Source organism: Erythrolamprus reginae, chromosome 7 (assembly GCF_031021105.1).
Source record: "Erythrolamprus reginae isolate rEryReg1 chromosome 7, rEryReg1.hap1, whole genome shotgun sequence".
In the NCBI taxonomy this organism is placed as follows: Eukaryota; Metazoa; Chordata; class Lepidosauria; order Squamata; family Dipsadidae; genus Erythrolamprus; species Erythrolamprus reginae.
The window spans coordinates 35,431,269-35,448,340 of NC_091956.1; the positions used below are offsets into that span (position 1 = coordinate 35,431,269).

General features: G+C 44.7%; 1 protein-coding gene across 2 annotated transcripts in view; it reads left to right on the forward strand.

Annotated features, from left to right (window-relative positions):
• Positions 1 to 17,072, forward strand: part of LOC139170317 (gamma-aminobutyric acid receptor subunit alpha-4-like) — a 216,793-nt gene that overhangs the window by 191,995 nt on the left and 7,726 nt on the right. Inside the window, exons 6-7 of one of the 2 annotated variants that reach the window (XM_070757343.1) lie at positions 980 to 1,219; positions 14,546 to 14,572. In XM_070757343.1, coding sequence (XP_070613444.1) covers positions 980 to 1,219; positions 14,546 to 14,572 — 267 coding nt within the window. Of the gene's footprint in view, positions 1 to 979; positions 1,240 to 14,545; positions 14,573 to 17,072 lie in introns of both variants that reach the window. The other variant, XM_070757342.1, reaches the window with a different exon arrangement.

The window sequence follows — 17,072 nt, forward strand, 5'->3', positions numbered from 1 at the left end:
AAAGAAAGCAAGAGAAAGAGAGGGAAAGAAAGCAAGAGAGAGAGAGAAAGAAAGGGGGAAGGAGGGAGAGGGAAAGACATAGAGGGAGGGAAGGAGGGAGAGAGAAAGAGAGCAAAAAAGAGGAAGAAAGAAAGAGGGATGGAGAGAAAGAAGGGAAGGAAGGAAGAGAGAAAGAGGGAGGGAGAAATAGAGTGAAATGGAGGAAGAGATATTTTTTTGTCCAAACTTTTCTTTAGCCCCCCCGCCCCCCCTTCAGTGTTCCCCAGAATTTTGAAAACATGAATAATGTGCCGTGGCTCAAAAAAGGTTGGGAAACACTGTTTTAGACCAACGCTAGAACTCTACACAAGCAGGAGACCATATACCAGTGATGGCAAATGTATGGCATGAGTTCCACAGGTGGCAGGTGGAGCCATATCTGCTGGCACGTGAACTGTTGCCCTAGCTAAGATTCAATGTGAATGCCGGCCAGCTGATTTTTGGCTTGTACTGGGAGAGTGTTTTTGCCTTCCGGAGAGCCTCCGGAGAGCCTCCGGGGAGGTGGGGGAGGACTTTGGAGCCCGGGGAGGGCAAAACACGAGTCTACTGGGCCCACCAGAAGTTGGGAAACAGGCCATTTCTGATCTCCCAAGGGCCTACGGGGGAGTGGGGGGAAGCTGTTTTCATCCTCCCCAGGCATTGAATTATGTATGTGGGCACTCATGCATGCACAATAACACACATGCATGCTCTTTTGTCACCCGAGGAAAAAAGGTTTGCCATCACTGCCTTATACCATTCTGGACAATGGCTGCTTAATCTCTTCTTTAAAATCTCTATTAATGGAGCACCCACAACTCATAGTTCATAGTTCACAACATAAACTAATACACTTTGTATTCAATTTTCCTCATAATTGAGAGTATGTTATGCTTTTGGTATTTCTTCTTCATTTCATAAAGATACCAATTACTTTTATTATATTTCTTTTCTTTCCAAGGAATAACCACTGTGTTGACCATGACAACTTTGAGCATCAGCGCCAGGCATTCCTTACCTAAGGTCTCCTATGCCACAGCCATGGATTGGTTCATAGCTGTATGCTTTGCCTTTGTATTCTCTGCACTGATTGAATTTGCGGCTGTCAACTATTTTACGAACATTCAAATAGAAAAAGCCAAAAGGAAGGGGATGAAATCCATCCCTGAATGTTCAGCGGCACCTGTACAGAAGGAAATTTGTACAGAGGAGACATCCACGGTAATACCCATTGCCAGCAAAATGACCCCAATAGCATGCTAAAAGATGTTTGGAGAGATGGGTTGAACATTTGGTGTGGCTTTGTTTTAGGTGGACATTTGAAACATCAGGGGCCTAGCTGAACAGTTGTTGAGGTCTGAGAGTTTCAGAGCGGTAGGACCTCACAGGACTTGGTGAAGTCTTGCATGTCTATTTGAGGTCTTTAAAGCAAATTTCATCTATTACCTGGTTAAAGATGGATGAAATTCGTGATGTCAATGTCCAGCAGTCATGGTGACAGCCATTCTGGGTAATACTAGAGAATATTTTGTGCCCTTGAACCCATAGGCTGCTGACTCCAGCTTTACTTTCTCTCATATTCTGATTTTTAAAAATTTGTATTTCTAGGAATGGCCAATTTCTTGATGACTCTGGACAGTGCACAGAAATTGAAATCAAAGATGCAAACATCAGACAGAACAAAAAAGATAATTATTCCAGTGAAAAAAAAATCACTAAAACCCCTTGTAAAAACCCCTTCAGAGGCAGTCTACATCCCAGTCTAGCCTGAGCCATAGAAAAAAAATGGAGTTGTTCAAAGCTCATGTATATGGGACCAGAGGTAGGGCAATTTTAACCTTGGGGTTCTGGAATGACAAGAAAATCCTGCCTTGCATAATGGCTTGGATCCAGATCTCTGTATGGATCTGGATAATGCCCATCTATAGAATGGTTAATGACAGCATTAGAGAGACAGTTGCAACAATAATCAGAGTGTGTGCCATATGCCATGTATAACCAGCATCTTTAATTGTACACAGAAACTTCCTGATAATCAGTGCAGCTTTAGTAACAAGAAGTATTCTCTGGTGTACTCTCGTGCTGCTGCATTCTACACCAGTTAAACTTGAAATAGTCTTGAAATAATCTTCAAGGGCAACCCATACAGAGCACACTGTATTAATCCACCTGCAAGATGACAAAGCATGAGTGACCATGAGAAAGATCTAGTAAAATCAATCTATAAGCTAACAGATGCTACCAATGTTTTAACTCAGAGCTTAATGTCCTAGGTCGATTTTCAACTTATACACCCATTTTATCTAGGGAGGGATAACCTCATTGAGAACTAAAGATGGAGAGACCTAGACCCATTTGTGACATCTTTGGTAAATAAATTATTGCAGCATGTCTGGGTACATTAAACATAAGCTGGAGTTTCAGACATCCTCTGCTGAATCTACCCAATTTAGCTTCAGTTGTAGCTGCTAAGAATACTTATTTTTCACTGTGTGCTATCCTGATGACTTCCATCTAACCCAATATACTAGAAAAATAATGCACAATTTTCCTTCATCCCCAAAAAATTCTATAACTATTTTCTGTCTTATAGGGTAAAAGTGTTATTTTACATTTCTGGAGAAAAACCAATCTTGTCAGAAAGACAAGTAGTTAACAAACTACAGACTACCTTTTCCAATACAAGTATTCTTGTCTTTTTCTTAATCTTCTAAAGTGAGCATCTAACAAAGGCTCATAGTCTTCCTCCTCCTCCTCTTCCTCTAAGTCATACCCTACTGTTATTGGCATATCTGCCACCTCTGGTGGTCTTTCAAGTTCATCCAGGTCTATTTCTCCCTCACTCTCACCCTCTGCATCAGCTGACAAAATGACTGGCCCTGTACCAAGATGGGCCTGGTTCATCCTCCTCAGAATCTACCGTTACCAGAGTTGGTCGAGGACCAATCACAACAATTGGTGACCTAGAACAATATTTATATTTATAAATTAATTTTCATTAAGTGGATTAAAATAGTTTGGAAAACTTTCTGAAATTATGCAGTATGTCTTACTTATCTAGAATGATATGAAAAACAACAACAGTAATGCTAAAACAACAGTAATGCTAAACTAATAAACATTGAAATTACATATCAAGATTCTAACATAGTATCCTGCTAAATATGGTACCTACCATATTTTTTGCACTAAAAGATGCACATCCCCCAAAAAGTGGAAGTGTCTATGAGTCTTATAGAAGGAAGGTGGAGGGGAATTGTCAATGCTATTGCCATTCGTTACTGCCAGGGAATGTTTGAGCCTTTGCTGCCAGTCAGTTGTTCTAGATGGCAGGGATCGCCACTACGACCTATTGCCACCACTGTCTATCACCAATGCTGTCTATCCCTTCCACCTTTCACTTCCATGCAGATGGCTGCTGCCAATTGCTGCCACTGCCAATCACCAGTGCCGTTTGCTGCCGATTGCTGCCACTGCCAAGCACTACCATTTGGCTGTGGCGATTGGCGGCAGCAAATGGCAGTGATTGATGGCAGTGATGAGCAGCAGGGGTAGCGGCTATCATCGGCGGCGAATGGCAGCGATAGGTGTGGTGGCAGCAATCCTTGCTGCCTAGAACAGATGATTGGTGGTATTCCAACCATTGCTCAGCAGTGCAGCTCCAGTGCTCCCTGGTAGTGGCAGTAGCTCAGCTCAGTTAATTGTTGGTGGGTGCAATGGAGTGGAGACCAAATGAGCCATGTGCTGCACCTGCAATAATGTGCTCAAGGTAATCAGGCTGTTTGCTGTTTGCTGCAAAGATGTTAGCCAGATAAATACTGAATGGATGCTGAGAGGCAGAGGCAGAATTATTGTTTGGTACATAAGAGGGTCGGCATACAAATCTAATAAATATTATTATTATTATTATTATTATTATTATTATCATCATCATCATCATTATTATTATTATGTCAATACAACACAGCAAACAAGATCACTATGCTGGATTTCGTATTTCATCACCAGTTGGGCGCTTCCCAAGCACCTAGGACTGCGTGATGTAGTGGTGAATTAAGTTTGCCGATCCCAGTAAAGCGGCCTTTTGCAATTGACAGATGGAAATTTTGTCAATTCTGATGGTTTTCAAATGTCCGCTGAGATCCTTTGGCACTGCGCCCAGCGTGCCAAGTACCACTGGGACCACTTTCACTGGCTTATGCCAGAGTCGTTGCAGCTCAATTTTTAGATCTTCGTATTTCACTAATTTAGCTAGCTGCTTCTCCTCAATTCTGCTGTCCCCTGGGATTGCGATGTCGATGATCCATACTTTCTTTTTCTCCACAATCAGGATGTCTGGTGTGTTATGCTTCAGAATTTGGTTAGTCTGAAGTCAGAAGTCCCACAATAGTTTTGCTTGTTCATTTTCGACTACTTTTTCGGGCTTATGATCCCACCAGTTCTTTGCCACCGGTAAATGGTAGTTCCGGCACAAGTTCCATTGGATCATCTGTTCCACAGCATCATGTCTATGCTTGTAGTCAGTCTGTGCAATCTTTTTGAAGCAGCTGAGTATGTGATCGATTGTTTCATCTGTTTCTTTACAGAGTCTGCACTTTGGATCGTCTGTAGAGTTTTCAATTCTGGCTTTGACAGCATTTGTTCTAATGGCCTGTTCTTGTGCCGCCAGTATTAGTCCTTCTGTCTCCTTTTTGAGTGTTCCACTTGTAAGTCATCACCAGGTCTTTTCTTTATCCACTTTGCCTTCAATCTTCTCCAAGAACTGGCCATGCAATGCTTTGTTCCACCAACTGTCCATACGACATTGAGTTTATTAATTAATTTATTTATTTATTAAATTTGTATGCCGCCCCTCTCCGTAGACTCGGGGTGGCTCACAGCAGTAATAGAAAAACAATATACAATACAAATCTAATAATTAAAAGTAAAACCCCATAATTTTAAAAAAACATGCACACAACATACCTTACATAAACAATATAGGCCTGGGGAAGTTATCTCAGTTCCCTCATGCCTGACGACAGAGGTGGGTTTTAAGGAGTTTACGAATGGCGAGGAGGGTGGGGGCAATTCTGATCTCTGGGGGGAGTTGGTTCCAGAGAGTTGGGGCCACCACACAGAAAGCTCTTCCCCTGGGTCCCGCCGAACAACATTGTTTAGTCGACGGGACCCAGAGAAGACCAGAAGGCAGTCCCAGAGATGTTCTAGTCCGATGCCATGAAGGGCTTTATAGGTCATAACCAACACTTTGAATTGTGACTGGAAACTGATCGGCAACCAATGCAGACTGCGGAGTGTTGGTGTAACATGAGCATGATTGCTCTCACAGCTTCATTCTGCATGATATGAAGTTTCCGAACACTTTTCAGAGGTAGCCCCATGTAGAGAGCATTACAGTAGTCGAGCCTCAAGGTGATGAGGGCATGAGTGACTGTGAGCAGTGACTCCCGGTCCAAATAGGGCCGCAACTGGTGTACCAGGCGAACCTAGGCAAATGCCCCCCTCAGCACAGCTCAAAGATGTTTCTCTAATGTGAGCTGTGGATCAAATAGGATGCCCAAGTTGCGGACCCTCTCTGAGGGGTGAGTGATTTGCCCCTCAGGGTGCTGGACAGACAGATGGAAATGTCCTTGGGAGGCAAAACCCACAGCCACTCCATCTTATCAGGGTTGAGTTTGAGTCTGTTGATACCCATCCAGACCCTAACAGCCTCCAGGCACCAGGACATCACTTCCACTGCTTCACTGACTGGACATGGGGTGGAGATGTAAAGCTGGGTATCATCAGCATACTGATGATACCTCACCCCATGCCCTTGGATGATCTCACCCAGTGGTTTCATGTAGATATTAAATAGCAGGGGGGAAAGGACCGACCCCTGAGGCACCCATAAAGGAGAAGCCTAGAGGTCGACCTCTGACCCCCCCCACTAACACCGACTGCGACCGACTAGAGAGGTAGGAGGAGAACTACTGAAGAAAAGTGCCTCCCACTCCAAACCCCTCCACCCGGTGCAGAAGAATACCATGGTCGATGGTATTGAAAGCCGCTGAGAGGTCAAGAAGCACCAGGACAGAGGATAAACCCCTGTCCCGGGCCCACCAGAGATCATCCATCAGCGCGACCAAAGCAGTTTCCATGCTGTAGCCGAGCCTGAATCCTGACTGCTGAGGGCCTAAATAATCGGCTTCTTCCAAGGACTGCTGGAGCTGGAGTGCCAAAACCTTCTCAACAACCTTCCCCATAAAGGGAAAGTTGGAGACTGGAAGATAGTTGTTAGGAATGACTGGTTCCAAGGAAGGCTTCTTGAGGAGTGGGCGCACAAGTGCCTCCTTGTAGGGATCCAGGAAGGACCCCCTCCCCAAAGAAGTGTTGACAATCTCCTGGACCCAGCTCCGTGTCAACTCCCTGCTGGCCCAGACCAGCTAGGAGGGACACAGATCCAGCAAACAGGTGGTGGAACTTACAGCTCCAATGGCCTTGTCCACTTCATCAGGTGTCACCAGATCAAACTCTTCCCAGACAGATGGACAAGTTCGGGCCCCAGTCACCTCGACTGACTCATTGTCAGTCGACTCTGTTATCCAATCAGAGTTGAGGTCCGCCCGGATCCGAGCGATTTTATTAGAGAAAAACATGTTAAAATCCTCAGCACTACTCTGTAAAGGCTCCCCAACTCCCCTCTGGTTAAGAAGGGAGCGGGTCACCCGAAACAGAGCGGCCGGGCGGCATTCCGCTGATGCAATCAAGGCGGCATGATACGCGCATCTTGCCGCCTTGAGTGCCACTTTGTAAGTCTTAATTTGAGCCCTTCACTGGGGTCAAGGCTGATGCCATATCTGAAACCCGGCTGGGAAAAATTTCACAGAGAGGAACTCTTCCCTCCAGGCCCAGTCAGGTTTCAGTTACACAAGCCAGGTCGGCCTCCTCATCTAGGATCAAATCCCGGATGAGGAGAGCTTTATTTACCACCAACCTGGCATTGAGTAGCAGCAACCTGAGCCCAGGGCCAGAATTACACTCATCACCAGTGCCCAGGGTTGAGCTCACATAGCCAGAACAAGGGATCGTTATTAAGCAGCGATCCCTCATTCCCCTGGAATGGTTAGCTCTGTGGCTCCCACCATATCTGCCTCTCCCCAGCAACACCGGGATATTCCGACCCTCTGCCACCCCAGAGATCGGTGCCCCATCCCCTCCTGCCTCTCCAGCGTCAGGTGGGCCAAGTACATCATTCATAATAATCCCATTCGCCTCTTCCATTACACCCACCCCAATTATCTCTCAATTAAAAAACTCTTCCCAATAAATTAATTAAAAATAGCTTAGATATTTAAAACAGAAAAATATAAATACGAATATATATATAATACAAATATATATGACGGTCTTGGTATATTCGGGTTTATTCCCATGTAGGATTTAGAAATTTCTGGCGACGTTTCGACGAGGTCCCACTCGTCATCTTCAGGCTGGTGCTTCTGTCCTTGTTCTAGGATGAACACAGCGAGACCTGAGCTGCCTTCCTTCTATAAATACTGGTGGCTAGGTGTGGTTTGATGGCTCAGCAATTGCCTGCTGTGTAGAAACTTCCTGGTGAGTCAGTGGGGTAACACCTGGGGTCGTTGATTTAACTGAGGTATGCTGATTAGTTAATGATTGTGGATTAGGGGTGATATCCTGAGTAGTTGGAGCTTGCAGACTACTTGGTTGTTTTGTGTGTTTTCAGTCTGGTTTCAGTTTCTATGGCTGGGATACGTTTGTTAATGAGGGCTGGTTTGCAGATGTCTGGTAGGCAGGAGGTATCATCCCGCTTGTTCATATTCATCCCGCTTGTTCATATTCATATTCATATGATACTCAAACTTTCCAAGGAGAGGCAAGGCCATTGTTCATATTAGAGTTTGTCAGTCATTGTCATGATTTAATTTTGTGGATATTGTAAAGTAAATTGTAAGGAATTTAATTAAACATCCCCAAAATATGAACAAGCGGGATGATACCTCCCGCCTACCAGACATCTGGAAACCAGCCCTCATTAACAAACGTATCGCAGCCATAGAAACTGAAACCAGATTCAGAACACACATTGCAAAACAACCAAGTAGCCTGCAAGCTCCAACTACAGCAGGCAATTGCTGAGCCATCAGACCACACCCAGCCACCAGTATTTATAGAAGGAAGGCAGCTCAGGTCTCGCAGTGTTCGCCTTAGAACAAGGACAGAAACACCAGCCTGAAGATGACAAGTGGGACCTCGTCGAAATGTCGCCAGAAATTTCCAAATCCTACACGGGAAGAAACCCGAATATAGCAAGACCATCATATATATATGTGTGTGTGTGTGTGTGTGTGTATATATATATGTCAAATGTTTTTTTAGCTGGAATTTTAAAATTAAGGGAGACTAGGATGGTCCCATTTCGGCCTTGTTCTGGCCTCATCAGCTAGCCACACCCTTCCTTACTGGGTTCGATCCGGTGGACTCTGCCTTGTAAGGCAGAGAATTAGCAGTTGAGCTATCAGATCAGATCCCTTCCAGCTCTGTACCAGGGAGGGGCTATATGTTTTTTTATGTCGGATCACCCTGGTATATTGAAGGAATGTCACAGCTCCTTTTTGCCTCTAGGCCCAACCAAGGACCATTTCAAGGCAGTTAATTTATTTATAGCCGACAACTATATTCTGTATGTGTCAAACGTTTTTTTAGCTGGAATTTTAAAATTAAGGGAGACTAGGATGGTTCCCCTACAGGACATGAAATTGATTTTGACAGTACCAAATTAATTTCCAAAACAGAACACTACAGCAAAAGAATAATCATGGAAGCCATCGAGATAGAAAAACATCCCCAAAATATGAACAAGCGGGATGATACCTCTCGCTTACCAGACATCTGGAAACCAGCCCTCAAGCGTATGCCAGCCATAGAAACCAGACTCAAAACACACATTGTAAAACAATCAAGTAACCTGCAAGTTCCAACTACTCAGGATATCACGCCTAATCTACAACCATTAACTAATCAGCATACCTCAGCTACATCAACGACCCCAATTGTTACCCCACTGACTCACCAGGAAGTTTCTACACAGCAGGCAATTGCTGAGCCACACCCAGCCACCAGTATTTATAGAAGGAAGGCAGCTCAGGTCTCGCAGTGTTAATATAATATAATATAAAAATAGATACATACATATATATATGTATAGAATAAAGGAAATTGGTGAGCAGCAAGTGATGTTCTCAATACTAAGTTCTGGAATTGTTAGAGTATTCTATATCCCAAGGGGTGGGAGGGGGAATGTTCCAGTCCTGGGTAAAGGTCTCTTCTTGGTGTTACCCTTTTTTCTTTTTCTGGCTCTTTGGCGCTGGCCGGTGGCACTCTCAGGTCTTTTGTTTCTGTCCTGGTTCTGCATCCAGCTCCTTGGCTCCACCCGGACCCCCGGTTCTCGCTGGTCGCTTCCCAGTGGTCTCCAATGGCATCGCTGATTTCTGAGCGACATCCCTGGATCTCTATTTGCCAAAATGGAACTGCAGGGTCTCCAAATACTAACCGTGCCGCCTCGGCATTGCCTTGATATCCCCTTGACCTCCTCTCTCTCTCAGGCCTCCACCTCGGCAGCGACAGCGACAGCCGGCCCAGCCTTTCAGTACAGACCCTCTCGGTACATGCCCTTCCCCCGGCGGATCTTCCAACACTGGGCGCTCTCACCAAACAGCGCACCAGCATCTCGAGTCCATCCAGTGGGCCCAGGCTGTTCCTGCCGTTTCAGGTGACCCCACCTCTGGCCAACACCATCATTCTCTCCTCATTTTACTTCTCTCTCCTCTCCTTCTCTCAGTCTCTCGCCATGAGCCCGCCCTCAATGGCGGCCGCCACTTTCCCCAGCCCAGCTGATCGAAGCCTGATCTTTCCGCTGCGGGTATAGCTCCGAATTTGCAGCCAGAGGTCTCGGGCGGTGGGGCTCCAAGGGCAGGGACAATTCACCCTGCCAGAACCGCCAGACAAAAACTTGCCAACACAGCCAATTTCTTGATATTCAAGATGTTTTCACCTGTCATCCGGGGAGCTACAACTCCCTCCCTTCTTCCTGCTACCACCGGAACCGGAAATAACAGAGTTACAGGTTTTCTATACTGGTCCTTGGTTTGCTTCACCTTGAGAAGCTTCCTATTGTTGACCTCCATCAACGCTGACTCTTTGCTCTCCTTCACATAGTCAGCTATTATTATTATTATTATTATTATTATTATTATTATTATATTAATATTATTATTATCTTCTAGTGTGAAAAATAGGGTATTTTTCCTAAATAGTATCCTTTCAAAGCAAAAATCCTTTGCTGCTTTTCTCTGGAGCTACTCCCACTTTTTGGGTGAATTCTAGCCATTTATCAGAATTGTTGTGGAGATGCTATTTACTTATTAGATACAGCAATTGAGTTCTCCATGCAAGATGTTTATCTGTCTCTAGCAGAGGAAAGAATGAAGGCATTTCCTTAGTACACATGATAAGGTTCTCAGACTCCAAAAGTAAATTGAGATTCTTTAAACAGTTTCCTTTCATCCATAGATAGGATACTAAATCAGAGAATTTGCACCATAAAATATTCATTCTGTGAACTATTAGGGAGGAGTCATCTTAATCCTTTTCTCTCACACAAACTATCTAAATAATGTATCTTGCTCTTCTAAATGCACTTCCTCCCTCCTGGGAATATAGACAACATTTCATCACAAATGTAAGAGGGAATCCGTGTCTTTGAAATCTGATGGTATCTAGCATTAAGATCCATGGGGAAACCGCAGCATTGTGAACATATCCTGTTCTCCCACAGAAAATGCACAACAGAACTTCCATCTTTTGAGACAAATCTTGCATTTTTACCAATGTAATCTTGCTAAACAATCAAGATTTCATTCTTCATGAAGACCTTTGCTTTGTGCCAGTAGTAGTTTGGAGGTTTGCTATTATTCTTTTATTTGCAATTGTTGCTATTTTTGTAGATCCTTGCCCTCCTCCACAAACAATGTCAATGCCATGTACAATCATCTGCAACAGCAATGGGTCTGCAGACTACTGATAACAGGTATAGGTTCCTTTCCTGGCTACTTGGGAGAGAGGAGAAAAGCTTTTCAAGAAGAGAAAAAACAAGAGAGAAAGGAGTATCAGAAAAGGGGGGAATGGTCAATCTACTTTTAGTCCTTCCCAATGTTCACTTCAGCCTCAGATTCTAGTCCCATTCACTTGTAATTCTGTGGTAGAAAATACTGTGTTTTCCTGAAAATAAGATCCAGTTTTATTTTCTTTTAGGCTTGAAAATAAGCACTTAGGGTCTTTAAAAAAAAATTCAGAGGTCTTTTTGTTTATTTGTTTTGTTTTGTTTTTGAGGTATAGGAGGCAGAGAGTATGGTCACCAGTGGTGGGCTGCCCCCGGTTAGGCTCAGTTTAGCAAACTGGTAGCGATGGTGGTGGGAAGCGGAAAGCTCCACCTACCTGCCTGAAATGCTTCTGCGTGGTCACAGAAACATTGCACCTGCAAGCACATGCACAAACCAGTAGAGCCCATTTAGATTTAGATTTAGAACCCATTCCTGGTGGTCACCTCATGGCTGTTAATTGTGGCCCATAGATCAACTGAGCCAGGGAAGGCCAGGTGTTCTGTCTCTCTGGATGCTTGGAGATGTTTCCAGCACATTTTTGCTAGCCCAGGCTCTGCCCACAGTGCCAGGCAACCTCACAACCGTGTGCCCCTCTCTTCCACAGCTCACCTTGTGGCTCTGGGGTAGGCAGAGACCATGGCTTGTGCTCTACCAGCTCAGGTGTTGCTCAGGCTGCTGCTATGATAAGGCAGAAAGCCATATGGATGATCAGAATTGGCTCCCATACATCTCAACCTGGTGGCTGCTACTTGAGAAAATGAAGATCCACAGGCAATTCTGGAACATTATGGGAAGGGGCATTGGTATTCACCTGATACGCCCATTCTCATATAGGGGAGTTAGCCTCCAAGGATGGGTTGACCTTGTCTGTTAGCCAATCAGGACTGAGTCTTAGAAAAGTATAAATAGTGCCCTCCATCTTACATTCCTTCTTTTTTGATGAAGGACAAAAAACAGACTGCATGTAGCTTCCAGGTTAGAACAAAATAGTTATATAACAAGATTGATAGTAGCAAACACAGGTTAGAAAGTCATGACATATTTACAGAGAACAAGACACAGCACAAACTATGTACAAAGAGCCATCACACAGAACATATATACAATATTTACACCCTATCAGACCCTAAGAAGGATGAGTCTTGGAGGCTAACTCCTGTACATGAGAAAGGGTATATCAGAAAGGGTATATCAACGTCCCTTCTCCAGCCCAAACTAGAAGGGTCAAGTAAGTCTGGCTGGGACCACCTTGACCCATAGATACCTTATGCTAGACCCAGTGACTAAAATCCGCCTCACATAAAGCAAAGGAATCAATTTTATAATGGCGGACTTTGATCGACTCTTAAGCCGAGCACACAGTTGTGATTACTTCATTGCGCACTGAATAGGCAGCAACAACCCCCCCAGGAGAGGTAGAGCTAGAAGGTCATAGCACAAGGAAATGTCCACATGAATCCATCACCCACCACCAGGTAAGAAAGCTTTTTCCCAAGGGAGGCAGACTGGAAGGAAGAGAGAACCACCCCTGTCTGGTGAAATGTGAAAGTACAGTTCAAAATATGTGACTAATGCTCATTTCATGTCAAATGTGTGCCATAATCTCTCTAAATCAGTAGACAGGAAAGGGAAGAAGTAAGGGAGGATGACTTCCTGTGGCAAGTAGAAATACGAATTCACCTCTAGGGTGAAGGTGGGATTTAACCTCAACAAAGCCCTATCAGGAGGAACAGCACAGAGGACACTTCGTGCCGACAGGCGTGCCAGTTCAGAGCTACAACAGACTAAAGTCACCATGACAAGGAACATAGTTCATAAGTAAGATGAAGAAGGGAAGCGGAGTACAGAGGATCAAATGCCCCCCTGGTAAGACCAATGCCTAGGACAAACCCCTTGTCAGAAACCTGTGGACAATTGGAGGACACAGGCAATACACATCCCTGGGAAAATTCTGAATCAGTGGACATACAGCAAGAAAGTCTAGTGACTGACATGACAAAACAGTGGCTGTTGACCATTGGCAGAGGTATTGGGAGAGAAACCCTTAACGAGGCCCTGGCAGAAAAATTGAAGGATATTTAAAATAAACAGTTGAAGGGGTGAATACCCCACCAGTTTACACCAATTACAAAAGCTTCCCAAGTTGTAGACTATACTTGCGAGAAACTAACACAATATGTTTACATGCCCCTGGGGCATCAAGGTGGGCCACTCAGGTGTCAGGTGGTCATTTGCATGCAGCCTGGATCAGGCCACTGCATCTACCATTGGGCAAGCAACCACTCTTTCTGCTGAATATGCCAGTGCAGTAATCCAGATAGGGACATAAGGTCCATGAACCTGGCCCTTCTGGATCAGTTGGAAGTCAGGAAGGTGACCTCGGTGTCCCCCTGTAGTATTCGCCTTTTGCCCACCAGTGATACAGCAGACTGAAGGTAGTCATATGTTGTGCCAGCACTCAGTGAATGATGCCAAAAGGCTTATCATTCTCTCCTGGGACAGGAACACCTTGTACTACAGAGAGCCAAACATGGTCCCTGTGTGAATGATTCTGGTGGATGGAGACAACTGGCTGTGACAGGCAAAGCATGGATGTCCCATTCCACCTAGGATGGGGAAGAGGATGGAATAAAGAAATTACATAGATGAGACTGCTCATAAAAAGGTACAGCTCCAATGGCAATGTCTGATGCAACTGCCACCACCACAAAGGGACAATGAGTGTGTGGATGCTTGAGGATGGGTTTCTTCATGAAGGCCTTCTTTAAAGTCAGGAATGCCAGCTGCTCGGGATCACCCCACTGGAACACAACTTTCTTTTGCAGGAGCCGAGTGAGGGGTGTGGTCAGGGTGCAAAGCTCAGGATGAACGTCTGGTAATAGTTTGCGAAACCCAAGAATCTCTGGACATCTTTCCCCTGATGCCAGGGCTGCCGCATTTTCAAGGCCTTGACCTTTCCAGGATCCATCACAATGCCTTCTGAAGAAATAAGATGTGCCAAGAATTCAATGGTGGTCTAGTAAAACTGTCATTTTTCTAACTTTGCATAAATGTGATATTTTCTCACATGTTGCAGGACTTAACGAAGATGCTAAAGGTAACTCATATAGAATGGGGAGTAGATCAGGATGTCATCAAGGTAAACTATGACAAATTAGGCCAACAGATCCTGGAAGGTATCATTCATGAAGTGTTGGAAGACAGATGGAGCATTCATGAAGGCATGACCATATACTCAAAATGGCCATGCCAAACTCCAAACATTGTATTCCATTTGTCGCCCTCCTGGATGTGCATGAAGTTGTGGCAATCTGCAGATCCAGCTTGGTGAAGATGGTTGCTGATCTAAGTCATGCCGTGAGTTCAGGAATCAAAGGCAAAGGATACCAGTTGTGCACTGGAGCCGACAAGAGCAATGACAAGGGTCAGATGAAACCCCTGGCCAGGTTTTTGTCCAAAAAGTCCTGTAATGAGGCCAATTCAAGTTCCAACATCAAGTAAATGTGCCCTACTGGGAGATTGGCATTTGGGAGCAAGTCAATGGCACAATCATATGGCAATTGACCTGCCTCTTTCTCGCTGAACACATCTGCAAAGTCCAAAAGGTTGGTTAGCAATGAGATATCAGGTTGGCTCTGCACCTGAGCTGCAAAGACTTGGTATATGTGATCCACACACTGCAGACTAGGAAATGACACAAAGTTCTAGGACCACACAATGCAAGAGTCATGAGTTCTTAGCCATGCCAAACTAAGGACCAAGGGGAAATGAAGACTTTTGGTGGCATAGAACTGGATGGCCTCCTCATATTGTCCAATGATTAAGTGCACAGGCTGGGTCATGAAAATGATTGGTTCAGACAGCAAGATCTGTCCATCAATCATCTCAATCATCATCAGAGGCTTGACTGGGCACAAGGGAATAGCATAATGATGAGCAAACACCTCATCCATAAAATTCATGGTCACTCCAGAATCTACCAAGGCATGCACTGGAAAGCCCTGGTTATAATTCTCAAGAAATACCTTGGTAGCTAGGATCAAATATCTCAGGGGTCCTGGATCCACATCTGCAGAACTAGAGTCTGATTTGGTGCCTGCCCGACCCAATGTTTCATTAGGCCAGGCTCTGGTCGACAGAGTTTCCTGGAACTGGGTAACAGGAGCAGGGGCTGGAACAGAAAGCAGGAACTCCTGCACCACATCTCTTATTGGGGCATGAGATGGAAAAATGGCCCACCTCATTACAATACAAACAAAATCCTTTGGCTCGACGTCTGACCTTTTCTATGTTGGACAGGCAGGGTGTGACTGCACTGAGGTCCCTGGGTTCCTCTCTGTAAGCAGGAGCTGAGCGAACAACAGGATGCACTGATGGCATCTGAACAAACCTTCTTGGAGCTGGAACTGGCAAGTTGAGAGATGGTATCTGGGCAACACCGCGAGGTACTGCAACTGGCACTGTGACAGAAGGAACAGGATCTGGCAGCACAGCACGATGAGCATTTCTGGTCTGGAATCTGGCGTCAATTCTTAAACAAAGCTGCTCCAATTCCTCCATGCTTGGAGGAACCTTGAAAGGCCAGCTCATCCAGTATTTTATCTGACAGTCCATCCTGGAATGCCTCTATCAAAGTGACCTCATTACAGGTTAATTCTTGGCTAAGCAGGCAAAAATCACTGATATAATCTGCTCTAGGTCTTTGACCCTACTTCAATTTCTTTAATTGCCTGGTAGCTGTCTGAACTCTAACAGGATCTGCAAACTGCTGTCATATCTGATCACAGAAAACCTGGAAATTCTACAGGATGGGGTTATTTTGGACCAGCAAGGGCATAACCCACTGAGCAGCTCTGTAAGATAACAAGCTTATCACAAAAGTGACCTTATCTGGGTCTTGCGGGAAATCATTAGCGTGGACATTAATGAACATTTGACATTGTCCCAGAAAAGCAGGAAATAAATCACATCTCCCAGTAAATTTATCTTGTACAGCTAGATGGCAGATTCGACGAGGAGCGGGAAGAGGAGGAGGCTAGGCCATTTGATTTTGCAAAGCTCCCAACTGATTTGCCATATCCTGCATTCATTGGAGCAGGACCTGGTGGTCTGATTAATAATTTTCCATGACATCATGTAGCATGCGTGGTGGGGGTGGTGAACAATCTGTTTTGTCTGGACAGGGCAATCAGAAATAAAGAGCCACCCATGCTTCCAAAATTAGATCATAGCAATATTCTATTGGTAAAATGAGTCATGCAATAAACTGGTTAATTCTAAGGAATTTCATGCTGGGAGCATTTCTGGTTAATGAGCAGAGATAAGTTCCCAAGATGTGAGCCAGAGAATCATTTATCAACCCTTGAAATGATTCTGGCAGTTTGACCAGTCTTACAATTTCAGTGAAGCTTTGTAAAACCTGGAAATGGCATGAATAAGAAGTCTGCTAAAGCAGAAAAGTCTTTCAGCCTTGATTCACCAACTGCCATGATGAGGAACGTTGTTCGCCACACCCACTTCCCCTTAGAATGTCCATTGTATACTGTCAAGGCATGGCCAAGTGTCCCATAGATCTATGAACGCCAAGAATCCCTTCTTTTCAGATATTCATGTCTAGACCACGTTTTCCTGACCCTTGCATCTAAAAGGGTCATCCTCTTCTAATTCACCATCATCCTCTGACTCATTCAATCCCAAAACTGGGGGTACTATAATGTTTCTAATGTTTCCTCAGTTTCTAACTCCCCTTCATTCTCACTCTCGGACTCAGGTGGCAAGAACACTGGCCTGCAATGCCAGTACTAATCCATTTCTTGATCCTTAGAATCCAAGACCAGCAGAGCTGGACGTGGACCACTCACAACAGGTAGTATATCAGATCCTTGATCC